This window comes from Phasianus colchicus, chromosome Z, assembly GCF_987193195.1.
Source record: "Phasianus colchicus chromosome Z, bPhaCol1.hap1.1, whole genome shotgun sequence".
NCBI lineage: Eukaryota > Metazoa > Chordata > Aves > Galliformes > Phasianidae > Phasianus > Phasianus colchicus.
In genome coordinates, this window is record NC_143476.1 from 72418623 (window position 1) to 72445195 (window position 26573).

Consider the following 26573-nt stretch of genomic DNA (forward strand, 5'->3'; position numbering starts at 1 on the left):
CCAAGAGCTGAAACAATAACTGAAGATTTCTAATGTAAGTATAAAAACAGATTAATGTTCCTTACCATCACCTCTACACTTCGATGAGGTTCTACAAATCCATGGACTGTTAGTTTACGAAGCACTAGGAGGAAAGAAATTACTGGGTAGAATTTTCTCAGCCCTTGCTCCAAGAGATTTCATAACATGCCTAGTTGCTGTGCATTTCTTCCAATTCTCCAAATAAAAGATTAATTTGGGGTTTTCAGTTGGTCCTACCATACATACCATGATGATAATCTTATTGAATTATTTTAAAATTCAATATATGATGTGAAAACTAATTAAGTAAACACTAAGTTACTGAATCAGCAAGAAGAATTCTGAAAAAGTTTTACATATTCACATGTAAAAAGTTTTACATATTCACCCATTAAGGAGCTGGTTTAATAAAAGGAACAAGTCAGATATGGCCCATACATCACCTTATTAATTTTTTCAGGCTTTTTACTGCCAGAAACCCAAAGCAGCCCTATGCCACAACTTCCAACATGTCTAAAAACTGTTATCAACCACATTGCAGGTATGCACACAAATATTTTATTTCCTCAGTATGACAAAGTACAGCACAGACACACATTCATTTCACTGATAAATTCTTGAGCATCAGTCTAAATTGATCTGAAAATCTAAACTCACTGATATGGCTGTATCTCTTCACTGATCATAAGATGAACTTAACACAAACTTATTGATCAGCTTCCTCAGTTATGTGCTTAAAATAAGATAAACAGATGCAAACTTGCATTATAACACACACAAAAACGCTTCTTGTCATGCCCCCCACTTTCTCATCTCCTGAACTTTGACTTCCTCCCACAAGTATATCAGAACAGTGCATACGGAGGAACAAAGGTACTTTATTCTTTTTCCAGTGCACCATCCTCATCCTGCCTTGCTAAAAGCATGCCAAAAGAGGCCTGTTTACCCAATAGGCATCGATTTGTTACATATTAAGACTCTTTACCAGACAAGTCTTGATCATTTGAAGTGAAGAGAATTGTACTGTAACATATTTAACATCATTTGATATTATTACCTTTCAATGACAACAAAGTTCTTTCTAATGAATTTGAGGCAGCAGCTTCATTCCCTGTGCAAGCCTGTTGGAGGAATGTATCTGTATGATGATTCCACAAGGAACATGCAAAGCTATAGATTCCAGATGCAAGCTGAAAAAGAAAGATAAACAATGCATTTAATTTCCCAAATCTGCCTACTATGATAAATTTGTAAATTTTAAAGGCCAGTTGAGGCTTAAATTACTTACTCTACCTTCTTGTATAATATGGACAACAGTGTTTCACTTACTGCTTTGTTGTACCGAGTTGTACAGAAGATGTTTTCCAAACTTCTCATTTGGAAAAAACTTGTCTTATCTCAAATATGTTATGACAGATTCAGCTGCTTCCCAGGCTACCTGTTCTGTGACTCTAACACTTTAAAGGAAAGTATATAAGCCCCCTTTCTTACTTGATTTTCACTGATTCTAGCTATAGAATAGGCTCCAAAAATTCAAAGCTCTCCTGATTGCCTCCTCTCACTGGATTTAAGCGATTTGTCTCACAGCATAGTAACATCTGAATCAACTTACTCTGGGAATACAGGTAGGAGTATGTATCTAATCAAATTGTATTGAATGATGCCTCCACAAACTAATTTTTATGATAGCTACGAACTCTGACTTCACCTCACACAATTTAAAATATAGCACGACTGGCAGTATTTAAAACAATAACTGCTTTATTAACAATAACTGGGGAAAGAGAACCACAAATACCTGCACTACCCAGTAGGAGGACCCATCACATTTTTTTTTTTTACATTTGAAATCATTTAAATATCAATTAGATATTTCAATAAAGCAAATTATAAAGATCTAGTCACAGAGCTAGACAGCCTTAAATTTCCTTAATCATTGAAGTAGGTAAAGATTGATGGTGGTAGTAATGAAAGAAGAACAAACATCAAGCATTATCATACATGAAAACTGCTCAAGATGAAAAGTAATGGTAAAATCAAAAATGGAAGACCTGTTCAGTGTTAGATCTTATAGGCTGCCAATGACCATGAGGATTCATACTGAAGTTTCCTATTCTGGACCATACTTCAAATAGTTGTCAATCTCTAAAGCATAAAAGGAGTAAGACAGAAGTTGTGCAGAACTTCGCACTTCCATGATTTAAAAAAAAAAGTAATTTCTGGACAAACATCTGGTATCAAATTTATTTCCTGTTAGTTTATTCAAATATATTGCATCAAGCTGCTGTTTCTCCTTTTTTTTTTTTTTTAATAAAGAATCATGATAGCAGGTAGAAAATATAAATATTTTTAAAGCAAAAAAATAAATTGTAAGGAATGATATTGCTAATATGTCTTTATGGAAATAATACTGCAGCTTCTACTACTTCAGTTCTCCATGTACTACTGTTCCATACTGTTCTCAAAATACAAAAGATCAGATGTGGCAAACACTACATGTTACATTCATTGAAGACTGCTTTTCAGAAATTAAAAAAAATTGTTGCATAGAAGAAAATGATCATATGAGTTTGTTTAATAGCTGAAAAACCATCAAAGAAGACATGATCACAAATACAAGAGCTGAATTAACATCATCCTCGCTGCTCCTTTACTTATGAAGTTTAAGGAGTTCAAAAAATTTGAAACAGAAAATAAAATATGAGTGAAGAATCATCAAAAATACCCAAACTAACAGTACTAGAAGGAAGGTAGTCTTTGAAAGTCTGTGCCTTTCCTAGGACAAGAACAAAAACCACCACAACAAAACAATAAGCAAAATGTGTCAGTTTTGTTATTCTTTAAAAGCTCAGAGAAATATTAGAAAGGTAAAATGCCCCCTCAAGATTATGAAAATTTGAAAGAATTAGAATGAAAAACACCTACACATATTCTGTACACATATTCTGAAGTACAGTCACTAAAAAATTGGAAAAATGTTTAAAAGCTCTGTTATTTATTATGAGAAAAGTTCCACTGTCCAAGAGAAGTCACATGCCAATTAAGAGATGTGAATTCCCTTTAGCAGGAAATATCAATAATATCATAGTATCACATGCTTAAAAAATTTTCTTTTTCCACCTGAAGCTCAAAAAGCTGTGGATGTATACAGTTCAGATTAAGGTGTTTGGGTTTTTTTTCCTCCATTGTGTACAACACAGTGAAACTGATGTTTAATTTGCTACATGCAGTTAATTACGTCAAATCACTGGCTAACTCCAGACTGGACTGCAAATATAGCCAAAGACAAATTTGCATTCTAAACAGCAGACTCACAATGGAAAATGCAAACTCCATGAGACAAGATTTGGTATTTTCATTCAAATGCTATTTTCCAATTAACCTGGAGAAAGAAGTTGATCTGATGAAAGCCAAATCATCACAGACATTTCAACGGACAATTTTCAAAGGAAAAAATACTGTGGTATTGGAGTCTAAAATCCAGCATTTTTTAAAGACCATTGAGATATGGATCCAGAATACTCTTCCAAAAATGGTGCTAGTTTATATATTGTAAGATCTGCTTTACAATATGTTAACAAACACCTGATTTACACAGATTGTACTGCAGATTAAACTCTGCTTCTTAAACAAAACGTTATAAAAACACTCAAATCAGATAAAAAAAATTGAATAAAAGTTTGAAATACATTTATTTCACATAGAAATTGACTTTCAAGCACTTCATATTGTACATATGCCCAAAGTAAGCACATTTCTGTTTCAACGGCAGATGTAAAAGTCCACAGAAACTGCCATTATTTCATTTTCAGCTAACCAGAGGGAAGTGACAGCATACTTAAAGTGGTAGAGTCACAGAACATGTAGCCTGGGAAGCAGCTGAATCTGTCATAACATTTGTGAGATAAGACCAGTTTTTTCCAAACAACAAGTTGTTTGCTTATGCTGTGCAATACTGTATCATGTTACTTACATCATAGAAAAGTTTTCTGTCTGCAGCAAGTCGTTTGGATGCCAGGGTCTTCGTAACGTGATAAAATGTAAGTAATGCTCTGTGCTGTCGAAGATCATCTTGGACTTTCACAGATTCTAGAAGTGTGGGTATGAGTTCAGGCCATTGCCTTGGGCAGTCCACCCTGGCAACTTTAGCAATCAGAACAGAGATCTGAGTTGCTATCTGGAAAACAAAAACAAAAAACAAAACAAAAAAACAATCAAAACAATACACTGGTACCATAAAGTCAAAGATCATTCAGGAGACAAACACTGCAGAATTTAACAGCCCAATAAAACTTGAATTTAAAAAAAGCTAGTATGGACTTATCAAGTTTTTGCATCTTCTTTTTTTTCCCGGAAGCTATTTTGAAGTGCACAGAAAAACAATTTCTTCAACTTTCTGATTAAATATTAAGTAAAATGCTAAACTGGCAGTAATGTTTAAATTTTGCATAAAGATTACTAAAGAGATCAAAGTTCTCTAGGAACTAGCTTAAAATATTAGCTAATAATTCCTCCCAGAATCTCAAATCTGTATAAGCAGGAATCCATTAGCAGAAGGAAGGCTGATTCATCTAGCATATGAATACTTAGAGCTAATGTTAACGGCCCAAAACTCAACAGTAACTCTTTATTCTATTCAAAACAGTAGCTGAATCACTTTAAATTATATATGACTAGACAGTATCCTACTAAATCTTTATTATGTTTATGTAAGTTCACTTAAGCAGTGATTAGAGACAGGGCAGCAATACTGCTTAGGTGGGTCTATGCAGCAGCATTCTCAACAGTTCATTCCTGCTACACCACTGCCACCACCCTTCCCAGTGCTGTTACACTGAGAGACAGATTAGTGTATAGACACATCTGAAAAAAGAAAGTCACTGAGGAGGAGGAGTGGAGAAAGACATTTTTGGGTTACATCCATTCCCTGAATTATTTCACCACGTGTCTGTATAAACAGCAAAGGGTAACAAACTGTCACTGCAACCAGCAACAGAAGAACAAAAGCCAAAACTAAGCAACAACAACAAAAGATAAAGAACACTGAACTAAGATATATATTATGAGACAGGATCTCACTTCAACATGAAGATGTATACGAAAGGCAACATATAAATTAAAACATGTAAATTTTATTATTATTTTAAAATATTTTGTAAAGAAAGAAAACCAATTCAAGTATTAATCAGTTACTCATCACTGACCTGATTCACTGGTTCATTAAAGTTGGCAATAAGTCCAGCACGCAATGTTGTTTTTTCTTCTTCAGAAAGAGCACTATCAGGATACATTTATTAGAATATAATTTCATTTCCAACAAAACTCAATCCTTACTTAGAGTTGTCACTACTATTAGACAATTACTACAATTTGTGCATTATAGTCACTAGGTGAAGATTATCAAACTGAAATATATATATTTCAAGCAAATGATATGCAAATGTAAATTATGAAGAGGTCATCCCTTGTTTTTCAACTATCTCAAGGTATTTGAAGGAAAAGTGAAATGCTCAAGTATTTACAAGGTCTTTTGGCATCAGGTTTTACTGTGACCTACATAAACCCAATTGGTAAAAGAGAAAGTTCACATACAAAATAAGATACACAGCTATATTAGACAAGAAAAACTATACGAAGTAAAAACTGACTGTAATTAAGGAGCTGGTGTACAGTTATTACTGTAACAATTGTGACTCAAGCACTTTCATTTACTGACAGAAGAAAAATTTCCACTGTACCTGTATTTTTGTTGTGTTTGTAATTACCAAATGCAGCATAAAATTTCCAGATACACAGGCATAATCTGAATAGCTTCTACAACATGAAAGGCACTATTAATGTACCTAAGAAATCTAATCTCAATTAACTACAGCCTGCACATTTCAGTGATTGCAGAGATCTGTCTTTTTGAAGCACAGCAAACAAAGAAAGTGTTTCAATTGTTCGATTTTATGATTTCCTTTATTTTGTGAGCTCATGAGAGCCCTTGCCTGAACTGTCTTTTCTGTCAAGCATACTAAATGGACATTTCAAAAACATTAAACCTACAATTCATTACTACAAGTAAAAATATTATCACTTAGCTTTGACATTTACAAGCAAAGCAAAAGAAGAAACCCCTTTAATACAGAAGTTTATGATAAACAAAGTGGACAGAAAGTTAAAGAATTTAGAAATTAATTAGGATCCAAAGGCTATAGTGTGTTTTTACGTGACATATATATATATATACACAAATCTCTAACCACTCACAGGAGCTCCAAAGAATTTACCACCCAGATAGTCCAACACTGACATCTGCTGGACACTAGAACTCCAGCTACTTATTTATGCACTACAGAGTTCATAACCACAGGAAACAACTGCAATAAATGCCTACAACTCCAGACAAACTAGAAGTTATGAAGAGTGCTTATTACTCAGTAAGTTATCTTACCCCTGTGTGGAATTACACCAAAGGAAAAACTGCTAAGTCTCAAAGTCTTTAAGTTGTAGTCTTCCACAATTTGCAGTTTTGAAGTTTCTTCATATTTTTCTGTGTTTATGGCACTGAAAAATACTTACCCATAGATTTTGAAAGTTCCTCTGGAGCTTTTGTTTATTTATACATGTTTTTAGGATGTATTAGTTCACAAACTAGAAGTCTAAATCTGACACTACTTGAAATTAGCATTCAAATGAAAATATGATGAAAGATACTATGAAGGTTGCTAATACAGTGATCAAATTAAAGAACAAAGTCCACAAGAGATGGGACTTCATAGTAATAATTTATATGTGAAATCAACAATATTTTCAGGAAAAGAAACTCACAGTACCACTGAGACTCAAGAGAAGTTATTTCTGAAGAAGCCCAGAATGTACAAAATTATGAAATAAGACCACAATCTGATAACATTTTCAAAAGATAGATCAAATAGTACCTGAAAACAGGCTAACACAAATCTAGAATCTACTCAGAGAAAGCTGCCTGAGAAAACAGAACAAAAGAACATTCAAAGGCCTATCTCTAAAACTACTTGTTGAAAAATGCTGCTTTAAGTCTAACACAAATAAAGAATAAGTAGCCTGAGTATGACAGACAGCAAAGGCAAACGTGCAGAAAGCAGTGTATTTCAGAAGGATCATTTTCTTTTTAAAGAAGTTATTATGACTTAGAATTCTGTAACTATGAATCTTATTAGAATGAAACACTCAACCATTCTACTTTCCAAATAATTAATAATTTCGACTTAATATAAATCTTCCTTCCATACAGAAATAGCAGTTGTAAAGCCACAATCGCTCGGCAGAAATGGGGTAAAGTTAGTGCTGCTAGACTCATAGAAAACTTGAACACAGTGTAAGAGAGGCATTTAATATACTGTGACTGTTCCTGGAGATGGAATGTTCTTCACATGTGTGTAAGTATTCAAGAATTATTGCTTTAAAAGAAACTTTCTTTAGCTCTGATTTACAAATGAATTAAAGCTACATTAATAGGTTATATGAATAGGTTATCTGTCAGAAGGCAGTGAGGCCCTGGCACAGGCTGCCAGAGAAGGTGTAGGGGTCCCATCACTGGAGGTGTTCAAGACCAGGTTGGATGGGGCCCTGGGCAGCTTGATATGGTGGGTGGCAACCTGCCCACAGTAGGTGTTTGGAAGTACATGGTTTTTAAAGCAAGCCATTCAATGATTCTATGAATTACATAATTCTTTGCAACAAATTATAATGGCACTGTAACTTTTAAGTAAAATATTCAGTGCTTAATACTGACTAGACTTGTAGCTTCTTTGGAGAGCTTTTTGTCATGTATTATCAGAACAGATACAACAGAAGAAAAGGAAGACCAGAATTTCTTATTGTGTTAGCTATTGCCTCTTTCCCATGAATATAATGAGAATTCTGAATTATATGAAATCTGCACACACAACCTTTTCAGGAGTCTTCACACCTACCGTATCTGCCACTATCAGAAAATCTAGATAATAATTACAAACCTCATAACGTTCCTTCAAAACCTGGTGACTACAAAACACACTTGTAGCTCAGTTTTTTAAAGCAAAACTTGAAAAAAAGTTGTGAGAAGTAACATGAGAGCAGACAGAGCCCCAGCATTGTAAAGTTTTAATCAATTTCAACATCAACTCCAAAGCAGCTGCTATCTACAAAGGAATTAGCTCATTATCAGTTGGGGAAGTGTACTAAAACCTATTGTAGGTTAAATGGAAGGGAGTCAGAACTTACTGTGGTGCAACTCGTCTCCAGTAGCGATCAATTCCATTTTTAAAATACAGCACAGCTAACCATCTGACATTCACATCCAGGGCATGATTGGTAAAGATGTTCTGTTTAAAAAAAAAAAGTTAAAAGTGATCCAACATGCCACAGAAAGGAAAGAAGCTGTATAAAAACATGCATTGGCACATTCTGTGTATAAGGGTATATAGAAACAAACTGCATCAGTCAGCATTTGACAGACAAGCAAAATAACCTGTTAAAACTAATTTTAAGAGCTTACAGAAATGCCCAGCGCTAGCCTTAAAATTTAATTTGAAAAATATAAGTCTAATGAAGAATGTAAATATAATTCTAATCTCATCTGGTAGAACAGGGAATTAAAAGATAATCACCAGCACCAATGAATTATTACAACAAAATTATTTCAACAAAATAGACAGATTCTGACTGAAGTAAGAAATTATTCTGCATTGTGTAGACTTCCAAGGTCCTTGAGGAGATTTCCTCATTATTCTTGACCCTGCCAAGAACCTCCCTGACTACCAATATCAACGAGAAAACAGTGAACTGACAGGATAGCAACCGTCAATTTGCCTATGCTTTATGTTTGAACATTAGCTTCAACTGCTAAAGACATATACATACATATTCATTCATACACATACTGCTACATACATGTATGAACAAATACACATAAATGCATATAAATGCATACAGGAATTATTCTATACAGTGCTTCTGAAAATTAACTAAACAGGAAAAGCTGAAATAAAGGTAAGCCGTGGAAACTTGAAACAGGTACCACAGCGGACAGCAGCTTTTCTGCTGTGTCCACTGTCACTTTAGGAAAAAGGTGACTGTATCAAATGGATATTTCTTGAGGGCATGAGACATTACTGCCTTCTTCAGTGAGTAAACAGGCATGAAGTCGGTGGTTTTATTCTATACTCCACTTAAATCAGTTCACTTCAGAAGCCCACAAAAAACATGAAAACCATAGGGACTCAGGTCGGCAGCATGTTATTACTGAATACCATGTTTGAAGAAACTGTAAATACAGCCTTCAGAATGCTCAGGAAAATATTTATCGAGCATTTTCACTATAAATTCAGAACTTAACTGCACTTCTCTCAAATTCAATTTCTATAATAATACCAACTTTCTAGATATAATGCTCAAAACAACAACAAAAAAGCCACAAAGCTCCATCACTACAAGGCAAACACAAGCCAACAAAGATATTGATTCAAAACTGGCAACCATTAGATAAACATCAAAGGTTGTAGCCACAATGTTGCCACAGAAATTACAGGAACAAAGCTAAGCAATTAAAACTCATACAACTGGCGAAGGACACAAAACAAACAAGCATTCTAACTGCCTTTCCATCTCTATTCATTAAAAGGTATATAACATCTTCAAAATAAGTATAAAAATGCATAGTCACATCACTGCTAAGTTCCACAATAGAATCTACTATTGTAGATTCAAAGATACATGTTTCATCACACACTATAGTTTTCTCTATTCTCTTTATCCCAGAAGACGACTGACATTAGTAATTACATTATTCCCCTTTCCCATACGGATTGACTGTCTTAAAACTCTCCATTTACAACCATCTGCTTAATCCCTTGCCCCACCAAGAAGGTACCAACTACCTTTTCTTCCACTCAGTCTAAGTGCCTTAATGAAGTTAAACAAAGAAGCAGAGATTCTCTGGTTCTTCAAGAATATGTACTTCATCACCTTGCATCATATTTATAGATCTGTTTCATCAACAATAGTGGTAAAATAAGGTTCTCATCTTTCCTATTCCTGTAACCTTACTACCAGTCAAGTCATCTAATCTCCCTAGAAAACCCTCCATTGCTGACAAGAAGGAAATCAATACTACCTGGGTATCAAACTGAATACATGAAGGAGTTTTTATTCTATGAAAACTGTCACAATATGCATCACCTCCACAACAAAGGTTGTACTGCCTTCGTGCATACAAATGTTATTACCTCATGGGGGTGGTAAAGGCAGTTCCTTCAGCAGGGGTCCTCCTGGCCTTCTATTATCTTCTATTATCTCACAATAAGTTTAACACTAGAGGCTCAACCACTCGTGCTGCTAGAAGTTCCATTTTCTCCCTTACCTGAATGCTTGGGAATCAAATCTCCTCGGACACAGTGATGACAATGCCAAGCACAGCTTGTGTAAGGACACCAGCAAGCTGGACCATGACAACTCAATGCCACCCTTAGCCAGAGGTCACTATCCAACACTGTTCTAAACAGTCACCTTCAACTTGCTGACAATTTAAGAAACAATACTTTTTCCACTGTCTTACCAACAGGACAGAGTAAAAGCCTGGCTGTGTCTCCCACTGCTTCAGTTGTTCCTCAGCTGGCTTCAGCACTGCAGTATCTTGACTAGTAGCTTGGGTCAAGACTTGCAAAACAATACTGCTTGCACTGTTGAGATCCATGAAAATCTGAAAGCATTTTAAAAAAGAAAAAAACACTTACGAATAAAAGACAGCAAATGCAGGCAGGTAATTTCCATGCACATTATCTAAACACCCTGTACTAATTTTTCATTAGACTACATTGTGTAAGATAACATCACACCCACTCATAGGTACTGTCAAGGATTAAACTAATTTACTTACTAATTTACAGATTAAACTAATTTACTTTCAGAAAATTCTCCACAGTAAAAGCAAGCATTAAGTCTATAACTACAAGCATGTTTACTAGATTCGAAAGATTACAGAAAATATTTTGATATTAAATTGGTTACCTTGTGAAGCACAGCAGACAGAGCAAACTGCAAATAGAACTTCAGCAGCAAGCAGGTAAAACCATGAGCTTACCTGAAACAAGCAAGATGTACAGTATTAAAAGCTATTTTCTAAATAATTTTGCCCCTCAAGAAAAGCTGATATATTTCAGCTAGTTAATTTCTATAATTCATAGCATCATTAAGGTTGTCAACGATCTCTAAGACCAGCTGTCCAACTGTCCATCTAACATCTAGACATATTTTATCTATGAAACTGAATTTTTCTCAACATATATGTATTCATTATCTATTTAGCATACAATAGACCAATCAGAAAAACTGTGAATGACAACTGCTTAATTTCAAATATAAATACATACTTACACCATGTAAAGAAAAACAAAGTCATTACTCTCTGGATGACACAAGGCAGACATTACATTTATAATGACTGTAGAATAAGGATTACAATGAATTAAAGAGGAACATATACAAAAACAATGATATCTGACAGTTAACATAACTGATTTTCTGTCTGTAAAATTTTTCATTTATAACCTATATAAACTTATTGCAATACAGATCCGAGTTAAAATATTTCTATACTTAAGTTTCTTAAATAAACTACCAAGCACAGACTGTTTCTATGAAAAGGCTTGAGAATTTGCCTTTGTTCAATACTAAAAAGCAAAGTTTATCATTCCAACATTCACACAAAAAATAAGGTAGAAACTTGCCAGGGTGATATTCAGAAAGTCACAAATCAAGCCTTATTCTGAAACAGGTCTGAAATTTTGATTTTTGAGAAAAACGTCACTGTAACATCAAAAAAAAAAAAAACAAATAAGATTAAAGAGCTCACAACGTATGTCTTCCTCAATGAAAAATTGAAGATTTTGAAGTTAAAAACACACAGATAAAAAAAAAAAGAAGAAGAAAGACAGAAAGAAAAAGAAAAGAATGCAAAATAATAATAATAATAATAATAATACTTTCAAAACTAGGTAGCCATTAAATAATCTCTTAGCAGAAATAACTAAAAAGAACAAACAGGTAACCTTCTGTTTTATATCCTACATACAATACATCTTTGTATGTCTCTGCTTTAACAGCGCTGCAAAACCAAACTACTTTCTATTTCTCCATAACTACTTATCAATCATTCTTATCTTTATCACCCTACAAATTCCCTAAAAATTTCCTACAGTTATGAGACCACAACAAATTTAAACACTCAAATTCTCAGCTTGCTTCTTAGGAGACCATCAATTTCCATGGAACCAGGACCTTGATTTACACTGTAAAATCTAACTAGAACTTGCTTTCCCTTTGTGGAACAGTGCCCAGAACAAAGAATACTGTCAAGGTAAAGCTCTAATGTTATACTAGAAGTCTTGATAGGTTCATTGTTCCATTTAAAATAATCATAAATGATAAGCCTGTAAATAACGTTATTGACATCACAGGGAGTATGAAAAGGTATTCAGGTGAAATAACATGATGTTTTTATTTTCTGCAGATATTTTATATCTTGAACACCTCTGACTGTCTGCCTCATCGAATTGCCAAAATTCACCAGAAAGCAGGAACACACTGACAATACAGAAAAGCACAGGATTAACTTGAAAGGAAGGATCACAATAGGATCTCTATTGCAAAGCACTATGAACTTCAGTAAAATAAGCTCACACAAACAAAGCATCGATAAAATGTATATTCAGATTTTTCTGATATAAACACTGCATAAAGGAAGTTTGTCTAGTCTAGCTAACAGAGCTTCGGAGGACCTAAAAAAGGCAGTGACTGAAAGGAAAGGAAGAAAAGAAGTAAATGGGAGAAAAGCTAGAAGTGGGCATAGAGCTTGCACTATGGAGGAAATCACAGCTCAATTCCTGCAAGACCAAATTTATAGTTTGTATTTGAGATGACTTCATTTGTTTCTATTTAAAAGTCAAACTATTTTCATTCCAAAAGAAATACATTCTTATCCCACAATCCTACGCCACTGAACAAGACCTGATAAAGTAAAATTATGGAGCACCTAATAAAATAAAAAATTTAAAAAAAAAAAAAAAGCAGAGTATCAGTTACATTGTGAAATGAAAACCCAATAGGGAACTTCTAAAAATTACTAAGTTTGCAGTGTGTGCATTTGTCTATACAAAACATTAAGTAACTTCTTCCTCTTGAAACAAATTCATTGTAGGGTGTTTGCTCAGTGTTCTCCGAACAATGAGCTGCCATAGGAAAGCTGCGTGCCTGTCAACACTGATTCTGTGGCACACACCCTGACGTTTGATATCAATATTCAATGCAAGAAGGACATCGGGGAAAAAAAAGGCAGCTTTTCTTTCTTTTACTTCCTTCCTCGTGAACAGTCTGATCACTAAAACTTCACACACTTCGCCAAGAACAGGTGTCATCAGATGACTAACACTGAAGTTAGTACAACATTAACAAAAACCCATGAGGATTTCACCATTTTCTTCTTTCAAAATTATACCTGACAATTCTAGATAACAAAACAAAACAACAACAACAAAAAACAAGCATTTACAAAGCTACACACATTCTTGAAAAAGTTTATATTTTCACTTTAAAAAAAAAAGTCATTAAAAAATGGGCAGGTAGTGCTAGAAGAATGACCTTAAAAAGGTCAGAATAAAAATTTACTTAATTATTTTGTCTCCGAGAAAGACCACACCAGATGCATCAGAAGAGGACAATCCTTCAGTGATACTTCCTCACAAGACCCTGGTTTGAGGGCGTACTAGAGGTAGGGCATCTGAATTGAACAGCCCCCAAGATGTCAAGTCCTCCACAAATGGGCACTGTTGACTCTGACTCCTCACACTGGATGAGACTGACATGAACAACAGAACAAAAATGAAGGTAGTGACTTTGCTGAAGATGGGGCAATCTTTGGTTACAGTTTATAAATAAAACCTATGCTTGCCCTTGCACTCTTTAGCTGCCTGAAGCTGAAGGAAGGTGAGGATTCAGTTTCTTTCTCGTACTCAAATACATTCAAATTCTAGAATCACACTATGAAAACAAGCCAAGAACAGCTATATATCTGCAGACAAAAGATTTTATGAGAAAGTATTTAAAACCTTAACTTTTTTCACACTCCAAACAATCAGCATAACAGCTCATACATGCCCAACCAGCTGATTTGTACAACTGTTATCTTTTGTTAATTCAATGAAATATTTTCCACCGTAATGAAGTACAGAAACAGATTCAATTATGATCTTCTGAAATTGATGACAATATTTCACAAAATACAGTGTTCTCACTGAAAATAATGTTAATTACATACTGGACAGCTTTAGGAGGAACATGGCAAGTGGCTCCAGGTGTGTTACCACCCTCCTCTACAAAGCAGTACCTAGGAGGACACTGCACGTAACATACTGCTCCTAACACAGTCTTCAGTATTGTCATCGTTTTCCCCTTCCCCAGAAGAAGGGAAAAAAAGTGCAGAAACTGGAGAGAGTCCAGAGTTACCAATGGAACTGGGGTCAAGCAAAGGACTTATGAATAGAGACTGAGTACTTGTTCAGTCTGGTAAAATGGGAGCTACAGGATAGCTGAAAAGATACCTAAAAATGACCACATGAGAGGCACAAAGAGGGTGAGAATGACTGTCCAGGTTTTTGCAGATGACATTACAGGGGCTAAAGCTACCAGCCACAGACTGGGAGATTCAACTAGAAACTTAAGACTTTTTTCCAGCACATTTGTTTTGAGGAAAATAGGAAAAACAAAATTTCTATTCTGAACAGACATAAGAACCAGCAATGGCTCATCTTCTAAAAAAATATTTCAGATGAAAGTTAGCATTGGTGTCGATGTTCACAAGCCATCAGCAGTGCCCGTAAGCATTTCAATTTCAGGAACAGCTGGCAGTCATTCCGACCTCTCTCCATCATTTTCCTATGAGCCTCTTTTCCTGAGGTTATAGTACCTGTATCAATCACACCAGATATTTGTATTTCTACTGAGCAGTAAAAACAAACAAAAAACCTACAAGTATTGTGGCTGTTCAATGTTCCATAAAAATTACTAGCAACTACACTAGTGACCAGAATCACTACAACAACTGCATGTTAGTCCTTAGAAAGATTTTCAAGAATAGCTCATTATTTCTTTGTGTAAATAGGAAACATTGCCTACTCTTTGCCCAATTATAGTTGTAACAAAAAAGAAAAATAAACAAATCTATGAATTCATTGTTAGAATGAATCTTGATGCTTTCGTTCCTTTGCTGCTAATGACACAAACTGTAGACGAGAACTGTAACAGAATTTACATAGAAACTTATTAGTACGGTGAAACAAAAACACAGATCTGAAATAAAAATCAGCTGACGCGAAGGAAAAAGGAGCAAAGAAAGAAGGTGGAACACAGGAATAAGGGACAGGTGGTGAGAAAGGCTGGCATTAGTATTTACAGTAGTAACTAAGATTAAAATGAAAAAGTTAAAAATAAGGTTAAACGGAAAGCAAACTGACCAAAAACTCCTTACAGAAGGCAGTAAGAAATGATAGTGGAACTATTCAAAGGAGTATGTTTGGACACAGCTCAGGAAAAACCATGTCACAGGGCTCAGCACCAACAACACAGAAAAAACAAAGACAAGGAAGGAATATTTTCAAACTTTATCAGTAAGGTTGGAAGTGACCTTCACTATCATCTAATTCCAACCCCCTGCCACAGACAAGGATACCTCCCTCTAGACCAGGCTGCTCAAAGCCCCATCCGGCCTGGCCTTGAACAAACGCAGGTGTTCACAGCTTCTCTGGGCAATCTTTTCCAGTGTCTCACCACCCTCGCAGTAAAGAATTTCTTCCTAATATCCAGGTTAAATCTACCCTCTTTGAGTTTAAAGCCATTTCCCCTCATCCTGTTGCTACATGCCCTTACAAAAAGTCCCTTTGCAGCTTTCCTGTAGGCTCACATCAGGTACTGGAAGGCCACTATAATGTCCCCTCAAAACCTTCTCTTCTCCAGGCTGAAGCCACAGCCTGTCCCTGTAGGGGAGATGCACCAGCCCTCAGATCATTTTCATGGCCTTCACCTAGATCTGCTCCAACAGCTCCATGCACTTACTGTGCTGGGGGCCCCAGAACTGGATGCAGTGTTCCAGGTATCACGGGGCAGAATCACCTCCCTCAACCTGCTGGCTATTCTTCTCCTGATATAAACTAGGATGTGGTTGGCCTTCTTGGTTGCAAGCACACTTTCCTGGTTCATGTTGAGCCTTTCATCAACTTACACTCCCAAATCTTTCTCCTCAGGGCTGCTCTCAAGCCATTCTCCACCCAACCTGTGTCTCTGCTTAGGATTGCCCTGACCCAGGTGTAGGACCTTGCACTTGGCCTTGCTGAACATCAAGTGGTTGGCAAGGGCCCATCTCTCAGGCCTGTCCAGGTCCCTCTGGACCCAGATACCCTCTGGGTATCCCTTTTCTCTAGTATGTTAACTATACCACCCAGCTTGGTGTCATCTGCCAATTTGCTGAGGGTACACTCAATCCCACTGTCCATGTTGCCTAGAAAGATATTAAACAGAACTCAGCTGAGAGGAACACCACTTGTCACTAGTTTCCACCTGGACATTGAGCACTGTTGACCACAATTCTCTGAGTACAATTATCCTACCAATTCCTTATCCAGTAAGTGGTCCATCTGTCAAATTATTTTTTCTCCATTTTGGTGACCAGGACATCACATGAGACAAAGTCAAACACTTTGCACAAAACCAGGTAAATGAAATCAGCTGCTCATCTTTCACTGATGCTGTAACTCCACTGTAAAAGGCCACCAAGTTTGGCAGGCAAGACTTATCCCCTCGTGAAGCCATGTTAGTTACCACCAATCACTTCATTTTCCATGAGCCTTTCAATATCTGAAGGGAACTTACTCCCAGGAGGGAGTAAACTCTTCATAAGGGCTGATAATAGCAGGACACGGGGAAATGGTTTTAAGTTAAAAGAGGGAAGATTTAGGTTGGATGTTAGGGGGAAGTTTTTTACTAGGAGGGTGGTTAGGTCCTGGAACAGGCTGCCCAGGGATGTTGTGGATGCCCCGTCCTTGGAGGTGTTCAAGACCAGGTTGGACGAGGCTCTGGCCAACCTGATCTAGTAAAGGTGTATGTTTGGTGGCCCTGCTAGGCAGGGGGGTTGGAACTACATGATCCTTGAGGTCCCCTCCAACCCAGGTCATTCTGTGTGATTCTGTGATTCTGTGTGTTAGTAGGGACTTCAGGAGAATCTGCTCCACAGTCTTGCCAGTCTCAGAGGTGAGAATGACTGGCATGTAGTTCCCTGCATAGCTTTTTTTCCCTTCTTAAAAATGAGGGTTATGTTTCTCCTTTCCCAGCCATTGGAAACTTCTCATGATGACTTAACTCACACAGCCCATCTTATTCGTCTAACTTCTTCCAAACTCAGCTCACCTTTGCCATTTCAAAACACGACTGAATGCTTCACAACAAACTAGCATGCAACAGCAGACATAAAAATGCAAGTTTCAGCTTGCTCTCATGCGGAGGCATTAAACTAATTATTAATTAGTTAACTAATCAAATTAATTCACACGAAGCCATTCCAGCAGACAGTTAAAACCTACATCTGAAGACACGCTTTCCAAAGTTTACACGTCCAGTTTGGGCGATAAGCACCGATAGCACGGCATACACACGGATTAATGGCACGCAACAACCTCCTGCAGAACGGCACAACGATGGAGCGGGACAGGCAACGACGGGGCAGGCGGGCGCCGGAGCTCCAGGAAGTCGAAGCCCCGGGGTGCGCACACCACGGGAGGCGCTCCCACGCAGCGCCAGCGCCTCTCGGAGCGCCGTTTGGAGGACGGGGACGCTCGAAGGCAGCGGCGGCTGCTCAGAACGCCCCACACGTGCTGTAAGGCAACAAAAAGGAGCGACAGAACTCACCGCAGCCGCGCCGGCCCTCCGCGCGACTCGGGGAGAAGCTGCTTCGCCGTCGGCCGTCAGCCTGCGGGAAGAAAACAGCCGCGCGTAAGAGCCGCGGCCGCCCTGCCCCGTCCCGCGGGACGCCGCCCCCCCGCAGCGCGCCGCCCCGTCCCCTCGGCGCTGCCCGGTCGGACCCGTTCCGCGCGGAGCCGGGGGCCGGGCGGACGGCGCGGAGTCCTCGTCCCGGCGGCCCGCCGCAACGACAGCGACAGCGGCACCCACCCGACGCCACGGAGAGCCCCGCACGACGCCGCGCAACTTCGCGGCTCCCCCCTGCCCGGCGCAGGCCGCTCCCGCCGCTCGTCCCGCCCCGCTCCCGCCCCGCTCCCGCCCGCGGGACTCCGCCAGCCCGTACCGCCTCCACACGGCAGCGCGCCGGGCCCAGCGCCGCTCGGCCCCGCGCCCGCTCGCTGCCCGCCACGCCACGCCACGCCGCGGGTCGCGGAAGGCTGCCCCGCCCCACCCCGCGCCCCGCCCGCCGGCAGCCCGCTCCCCTGCCCCGCGTACCGGAGGAGCACCCGCGCGGGACGGCAGCGGCGCGGGAGCGGGGCACGGCTCACGGCTCACGGCTCACCGCGGCGGGGCGGGGCGGGGCGGGGCGGGGCGGGGCGTGCGCGCGGCCCCCGCCTATTCTGAAGCTCGCGCCACACGCGGGCACCCACCGCCGGAGCCGCGGCACCCCGCCTCCCCGGCGCGCCGCGCTTACGTCATCTTCGCGCGACGTCGACGGGCTCTGCCCGCCGCAACGTCGGGCAGGCGCCGTTCTGCCGCGCATGCGCGGGGTGGGCGCCCTCGCGGGGGCGGCGCGCGTTGTGCTGCCGTTCGGCTGGGCGGCGTTCGGCGGGGTGCGGCGTGATTGGAGGAGGCTGACGCTTTGCGCGGAGCTCTGTTTGTGGCGCGGAGCGGAGCGTTTACCGCAGAAATTCATGCTTTGCCTCCGCACAGAGCGCCTCGATCCTGAGTTATTTCGTTGTGACCCCTGAACGCGCCCCGCGCTCGAGCGGCCGCCCCCCGGCGCGAGGCGGGACACAACCGCGGCGCGAGAGCGCCCCGCCCCCGCGCGGCCGCCGTAGCGCCGCGGTGACGCGCTCCTGCCGCGCTGCCCGACGGGAGCTGCCGTCCCGCTGCCGTCCCGCGGCGGCCGCACGTGTGCGCGGTGCGGAGCGGCGCCGCCATGCCTAAAGTGAAGGGAAAGAAGCGGCCGCGGCAGCAGCTCCAGGAGGGCCGCGCCAACGGTGAGTGCCGCCGGGCTGTCGGCGCGGGGACGCGTCGGAGGGTTCTTGGGCTTAATGGAAAAAAGCGCCCGCGTTTCGCCGCGGCTCCTGGTCGGGCAGGCGCGGGGTGCGAGCTGTCGGTCTGCCTTTGCCGCAGGTATCTTGTTCAACACCGGCGCCGGGCAGCACATCCTGAAGAACCCCCTCGTCGTCAACAGCATCATCGAAAAGGTGCGTGCCCCAGGGCGCTGTCCGTGTGCTCGCGGCGCCGCTGGGCAGTCGGGTGTCCGCGCGAAACCCCAACGGTTCTGCCGTCCCGAGGTGTTCAGCTCACGGCGTCTCATCAGCGCCTTTCCTCTTGGGAGAGAGCTGGGACTACTCAGCCTGAGGAGGCAGGCCCCCTTCTTACAGACCTCCGGAAGCTGCCTGGACGTGGGCCTGGGCACTCTGCTCAGGTTGAGCTGGGTGGACCCACGGAGCTTTGCCAGCCTCAGCCCTTCTGGGGTTCTGTGAAAGTAATGGTGAGGCCGTGCTGGTGTGGGTGCGTGTGTCAGGGGAAGTGAGTGCCCACCGTGCCTGCTGCACCTAACAGCTGTCATTCAGAGAGCTGAGAAGTTCTTTCAGCCCGCTGTTAGGGCATCAGCTGAGGGAGGTGATCAGCTTCAGAGTTGGGCTCAGGAGCAGAAGGAATTTTTGCTTTAAAAACGTGCTTTGATACATTTTTATTGTCTATGTCTTTTTTTATGGTTGCAGAGATGTCTTTCTGTACTGTATTTCTTACATTTTACTGTATTTCTTAAAAAATGGTATTTGCGTGCTTACTCTTCCGTACTCATCTAAGCATCACTTAATTCAATTGTAGGACATTCTTGTTTTCACTGTTTTTCTCCCTTCTGTTTCTAGACTACTTTTATATTTCTCTATTAGTTCAATTCATGCTTTTACTGAGCTGCACATACCTTCCATTTTAGAATTGAATGACTGCTAGAGGTTTGTTTTAGAAAAATACTGAGATGCTATTTATTCTTAGGCTGCATTGCGGCGTACAGACGTTGTTCTGGAAGTAGGCCCTGGAACTGGTAACCTGACCGTAAAGATGCTAGAGAAAGTGAAAAAAGTAAGTGTGGATTTCCTCCTGTACTTAAATCATGTTATGGCTTAGAGTGTGGCAAACAGAAGTGTCTTTTGCTGTCTCATCCAGGTAAGTAGAACTACCTGATTTATATTTTTCTCAGTACTCGTACTTCCAGTGAGTTTTTGTCTATTTGTGTAATTCATGTATGCTTTTGTCAAACTGTATTGCTATTATCAATTTATTTTGTATCTATTACACGTCAAAGCGTAATGCAGGTGTCCTAAAAATGAGCTTAGGGATGCCAGAAACCTCCTGTGGAGCAGACGGGCAAAAGCTCACTTGATCTTGATTTTCAGTACGAATACGGACTGTGGAAGGGGGGCCTTACGATCATTTTGAATTTTTGGGTTTTAAGCAGGGATACCTGGGTTACCATAGGGATAACTGGCTTGTGACATTCATAGCGACATCGCTTTTTGATCCTTTGATGTCAGCTCTTCCTACCATTATGAAGCAGAATTCACCAAGTGTTGGATTGTTCACCCAGTAATAGGGAACATGAGCTGGGATTAGACCATCGTGAGACAGGCAGGAAAAAAAACACACATAGCCTGATGAAAATATTGAAGAGCTACTTAATCCTGTAGCAACACTTGCTTACACCTATTTTACAATTGTAATTTTAGACCCAGTCAGGAGTTCATATGAAGCATTGCAAATATATACATTATTTTCAGGTTATTGCTTGTGAAATTGATCCCAGACTTGTGGGTGAACTTCAGAAAAGAGTCCAAGGCACGTAAGTATCAACTGTGGAAATTACGTGAACTTAAAGCATTGGAGCTGCTTTGGCAAACACCCTAGCAACATGCTTATTTGAAGGTAACCCCAGATTACTTTTCTTTAGGTGTCTGGCAAACAAACTTGAAATCAAGGTTGGAGATGTCTTGAAAACAGACTTACCATTCTTTGATGCGTGTGTAGCCAACTTGCCTTACCAGGTATAGAGTAAACAACGTGACAAAATTTTTTTTCATAATTGCTGGGAAGTTGTACTGATGTTACTACTCTTTTCCTCAGATTTCTTCGCCATTTGTTTTCAAGTTATTGCTTCATAGACCCTTTTTCAGGTACGTGGAAAAGCAGTGCTCTAGAATGCTGGATAGAAGAAAAAGCCTCCTACTTTCTTTGTTTTTTGTAATGTGGAAACTGCTAATGCCTGTAGATTAGTTAATGTCAATGTGTTGTGCTCAAGGAGGATTTAGTCTTTGGGTAAGTGGGTGTCCATCTGATGAAATGAAGAATTTGTCCTGTTTGCATTAGAGTTGTGACTGATTATTATTCCAGGGATAAGCAGCACATAGTAAGATTTCAGATGCTTTGCTACATTAGGCAGTAAGGTTGATAAGGGTAAAATTGAAGCCATGACATTTCCTATTGTCCATAAGGTGTAAAAATGTAGTTGACCACGTACTTCTGTGTGTTGTTCAGTGTGTCACTGACAAACTAGTTTTAGTGATGTTACTGGTGAGTTTTTGGAGTTAGAGAACTTGGGATTGAAACATTTGTCATAGAAATACTCAAAATTATTTGTTAGTCACACACAAAACTCAGACTAGTCTGTCTCTTTGATCTTCATCCACTTGAAATAATCAAACTCTGTAGTAGCTCTGAAACAGTTTGACTGGTTTCATTGAGATTTCTTTGAACAGTCCAAGCTAATTAAGCAAGTGTGCACACTCCTTTAAGTGCTGAGGGGGAAAAAGATGTGTTTTCTACTAGTTGGCTTTTGACTTAAAAGTTGATTAAACTTAGAATTTATTTGTCATTTCTGTTTCTCCCAGATGTGCAATACTTATGTTTCAAAGAGAATTTGCACTTCGTTTGGTTGCAAAACCAGGAAGTAAGCTGTACTGCAGACTTTCTATTAATACTCAGTTATTAGCTCGAGTGGACCATCTGATGAAGGTATGCATTACATAATAAAGCTATTGAAGAGAAAACTGTGTTTCTATGAATGTGAAGATGTGCAGATTGATCATGCAGCTGCTTAACTTCTAACAGGTTGGAAAGAACAACTTCAAGCCACCTCCTAAAGTTGAATCCAGTGTTGTCAGAATAGAGCCAAAGAACCCACCACCACCCATCAACTTCCAGGTGAGCATCATATGATCTACTAACAATGTAACATACTACTTATTATATCGCATGCATGACAAGGAGGTGATCTGAGACAGCCAGCATAACTTCTCCAAGGGCCACTTGAATGGAATTCTAGGATGGAGTGACAGCATCAGTGGACAAAGGAAGGGTAATGATGTCATCTTCCTGAATTTCCACAAGGCCTTTGATGTGCTATCATTGCCACATTCTTATGTATAGATTGGGAAGATGTAGATTTGAGAGGTGAACTATTCAGTAAAGAAATTGGTTGTATGGTTGCAGCCAGAAGTTTGTGGTCAGCAGGTCTATGTCCAGGTAGAGGCTGGTGATGAGTGGTCTCCCCCCAGAACATCTTGGGATGAGTGTTCTTCAAGATCTTTATCAGCAATCTGGAAAGTAGGTTTCAGTGTACCCTCTGAGCCAAGTGGTGCAGTTGATACAACAGAAGGAAGGGATGCCATCCAGACAGACCTGGAGAGGCTTGAAAAGTGGGCCTTTGTGAACCTCAGGAAGTTCAACAAGGCCAAGTTCAAGGTGTTTCACTTGGGTTGTGGCAGATAGAGCAGCCCTGCAGAGAAGGACCTGGGGATCCTTGAGGATGCAAAGTTTGATCCAAACCAGCAGCATGCACTTGCAACCTGGGAAGCCAAGTGTATCTTGGGCTCCATCAACGGGGTGTCCAGCAGGGTGAGGGATGGGAATGTCCCCCTTTAATCTGCCCTTATGAGGCCTCACCTGAGGTACTGCATCCAGTCTTGGAGCCCCAAACACAAGAAGGATGTAGAGATGTTGGGACGGATTAGAACAGGGCCACAAAAATGATCAGATGTCTTCAATGCACCTCCCATGAATACAGGCTGGGGGAACTGGTCTTGTTCAGCTGGAGAAGCCTATGAGGAGACCTCATTACTGTCTTTTTTTACATAAAGGAAGCTTATAAACAAGAGGAAGACTTACTTTTTACAGAGGCAGATTGGATAAGCGGAAATGGTTTTAAACTAAAGAAGAGGAAATTTAGGTTAGATTTTAAGAGATTCTTTACTCAGAGGGTGGTGAGGCACTAGCACAGGCTTCCTGGAGAAGCTGTGTGTGTCCCATCTAAGAAGATGTTACAGACCATGTTGATTGGGGCCTTTGGGTAACCAATATCATGGAAGTTGTCCTTGCTTATGGCAGGTGAGTTGGAACTAAGTGATCTTTAACGTCCATTACAACATAAGTCGTTCAATGATTCTGTTTCTGACAAGACTGAGATAATCACTCCATATCAGCTGGGGAGTTGCAACTCATAATGTACCTCTCGTAGTGCTCCCCTAGAAATTTCTTCTCGCTGGTGACTTTGTTGTTTATGATAAAAAGAGTGTCTTCAGGTCACTCTTCACAGTCTCAGAAGATAGATGCTACGAGATAGTATTTTTGGAGTTGATTTTTGAAATGCTTTGATCTTAAAGACTTTTTCAGCCTTGTCCAGCACTATCCAAATATTCTTGAAGCATCTTGCATCTTCAGCACTTAAAATTTCACCTGGAAATCTTGGCCACAGGAAAGAGCAAATGGTTTTATTGGGTGACATGGTTTTTTTTTTCTTCTCAACTTGTATTGCTCTGTCCAAGATTGTATGGGTTTTCATGACATTCTTAAGAAAGGTACTCTCCTGAAAGATCATTTAGTATTGCAAAATTATCAAGTGTTTGTTTCTGATTGTAGCAGCTGTATTTTCCTTTCAGTAAATATTGTACACTTCAATTTCAGGAATGGGATGGTCTGGTAAGGATAGCCTTTGTTAGGAAAAACAAGACGCTCTCTGCAGCCTTCAAGTAAGTAACTTCTATTCGAGAAAAAAATTTCAAAGTTTGAGAGTTCATCCAATTCACTATTCACTTTGTTAAAATGCCTGGCATTGTTAAATGCATGCCATCAGAGTCTGGGATAAACTTTGAAGGAGAGTTTGTGCTGAGTTTATACAAACTCTTACAGAATGAAACTTATAGGAGTAAACTCTTTAACAGGCATCTGTTTAAAAAGAACAACTCTGTGTAATCATTAGTTTATTTTTATACTAAGTCTAACAGAAAGACAAAGAAACTAAAGATCAGCTTTCATTCTAGATTTACATTTCCTTTAGGTCAAGTGCTGTAGAGCAGTTGCTGGATCACAATTACCGAATTCATTGTTCCTTACATAATGCAGTAAGTTCCTTTTTAATACATTAAATATTAAGCCTGTGTGTTGTGACCTAAATTCCAATACTATAAGAATAAAAAAATCACAGTGGAAAGGCTCAACATGCAAAAGCATGTCTGAGACGGCTTTGGGAAGGGAGGAATTTAACTTTTTTTTCTTAAAGAAAAATCTGAAACTGTTACTAAATTGAAAAAAAATTAAATCTGAGGACATTGTTAATACAGAGGTTGTACATGTCTCAAGGAGTGACCTCACAGCCTGCTAAGAAAACTTGGTCAGATTAGCAGTACTGTTAGTGATTCGCTTATGAGCTAAGGTATAATTTCAGACACAAGAATACAGTAATCCATAGGGGAAAAAAAATACAGCTTACATTGCTTAAGAGAAGTCTTCTAAAAGCAGGGAAATAATAAGATAATTAATATTTTTCTGTACTTTGACTAGAAAATTAATTTCAATCCTATTTTCCATTGACAGGAAATACCTGAAAATTTCAAAATTTCAGAGAAAATACAGACAGTCCTAGAAGATACAGGTTACTCTGAAAAACGAGCCCGCTCCATGGATATAGATGATTTCATTCGGTAATTCTTTTATGTCTTCCTTTTGAGTTTTTTCAAATTCCACCTGCTTCTATACCTATGCTGAATAGATTAATATTGAGTCACATAGGAAAAGTAGTGTCCCTGCATTTCACTGAATGCCAAACACTCTTTTCTTTCCAATCTGAATATGAAGCACTTAAACTCTATATGTATATTAACTGCTGTTTACAGTACTTGTAAGCAACTAGGTAAAGATCCCTATTCCTGTAATGTCTGTGCTGAGCACTTCTACATCTTTTCTAAAAACGTCTCTAGTAACATAATTGCCTAATGTCATTTTTCTGCAGGCTTGCACAGCCCTTACTTATTTTCAGGATCGGGCCTTAATCTATACCATAATTTGGAGATATTTGTAATTTCCTACTATATTGTGCTCTGGCTTCTGGCTATTAACTTTAAGTTGGAACAGGAATTATCTAAAATTCCTGCTTGTTTGTTAGTGTTACAGTCAATGCTGTTTCTGCTCTTTACAGAGATGTAGCAAACCTAGTAGGATGCAATGTAAATAACTGCACTGGAAATGTACCTGTATCTCTAAAGTGCCAAACTTAGTAGTAACTTCCAATATAAGCTGTGTAACAATTCTTGTTTGTATTTAATTATGGATGCTTTTGTGCTGTCTTGAATGTTTGCCAGTAAGCATGTCTTAGAAATGACTTAATCTACTGTATAAATTAGTAGAAATTTTGACATGAATATTTCACTTTTTTCAGACTCTTGCATGGCTTCAACTCAGAAGGCATCCATTTCTCATAGACTTTACCAGAAGAGTGAAAGATCTACTGTACTTACTTCTGTAAGCCTTACCTAATCCCACGTGACTGAAAAGGGAGAAGCTCTTCTCACAAAAGCAGCAGAATATAGCATTCACATTTTGGTTCCTATTAAGAATAAGATGTGCTATTTTATCACAGACAACAGAAGAGAAGATACTACTCCATATTTTAAAAGCATTCAGTTCGTTCATGGCTGAAGTGCTGGACTTCCACACAAAACTGTTTTTTTCAGTATACTCAAAGACACGGAGATTGATACTGCCATAACTGAAATCTGTATTCACTGATCATGAACTTCATCTCAGTATCTTCCTACAATATGGTATAATCTGATCCGGCAACAAAAATGGATTTGTAGTATTTCCAGTTAAATGCTTCCTTTTGATTTGAAATGACCACGTCTTCCATTTGTCCTCCAGGAGCCAATGGCATTCCAAGGATTAAGGAAATCCTACTGAGTGTATTTCAGAAACAAGAGCATTTGTCTTATGGGCTTTGTATGAGTTATGAAAACATCATACAACATACATGAGGCACCTAA

The 26573-nt window shown here is 39.6% G+C and overlaps 2 protein-coding genes across 6 annotated transcripts in view; one reads left to right on the top strand and one right to left on the bottom strand.

Annotated features, from left to right (window-relative positions):
- IPO11 (importin 11) overlaps positions 1 to 18616 on the bottom strand; it is a 73836-nt gene extending 55220 nt beyond the window's left edge. Inside the window, exons 1-9 of one of the 3 annotated variants that reach the window (XM_031608228.2) lie at positions 18523 to 18616; positions 17977 to 18037; positions 11035 to 11107; positions 10583 to 10726; positions 8251 to 8351; positions 5226 to 5298; positions 3995 to 4198; positions 1079 to 1211; positions 66 to 124 (exon numbers count right to left, since the gene is read on the bottom strand). In XM_031608228.2, the coding sequence (XP_031464088.1) occupies positions 66 to 124; positions 1079 to 1211; positions 3995 to 4198; positions 5226 to 5298; positions 8251 to 8351; positions 10583 to 10720 (708 nt within the window). In that variant the 5' untranslated portion in view covers positions 10721 to 10726; positions 11035 to 11107; positions 17977 to 18037; positions 18523 to 18616. Of the gene's footprint in view, positions 1 to 65; positions 125 to 1078; positions 1212 to 3994; positions 4199 to 5225; positions 5299 to 8250; positions 8352 to 10582; positions 10727 to 11034; positions 11108 to 17976; positions 18038 to 18237; positions 18260 to 18370; positions 18390 to 18522 lie in introns of those variants that run through there. The other 2 variants (XM_090130827.1, XM_031608229.2) reach the window with 2 other exon arrangements.
- A 478-nt stretch (positions 18617 to 19094) lies between these two features.
- Positions 19095 to 26573, top strand: DIMT1 (DIM1 rRNA methyltransferase and ribosome maturation factor). Of its 3 annotated transcripts, XM_031608216.2 has the most exons (12): positions 19095 to 19250; positions 19387 to 19460; positions 20260 to 20346; positions 21042 to 21103; positions 21212 to 21305; positions 21385 to 21434; positions 22149 to 22272; positions 22369 to 22461; positions 24220 to 24284; positions 24593 to 24656; positions 25129 to 25235; positions 25970 to 26573. In XM_031608216.2, exons 1-12 carry the CDS (start codon positions 19190 to 19192, stop codon positions 26010 to 26012), a joined length of 924 nt encoding a protein of 307 aa, XP_031464076.1. In that variant the 5' UTR covers positions 19095 to 19189; the 3' UTR covers positions 26013 to 26573. The 3 variants fall into 3 exon arrangements, with proteins under 3 accessions (XP_031464076.1, XP_031464077.1, XP_089988703.1); XM_031608217.2 differs by lacking the exons at positions 19095 to 19250; positions 19387 to 19460 and adding an exon at positions 19486 to 19750; XM_090132577.1 differs by lacking the exons at positions 19095 to 19250; positions 19387 to 19460; positions 21042 to 21103.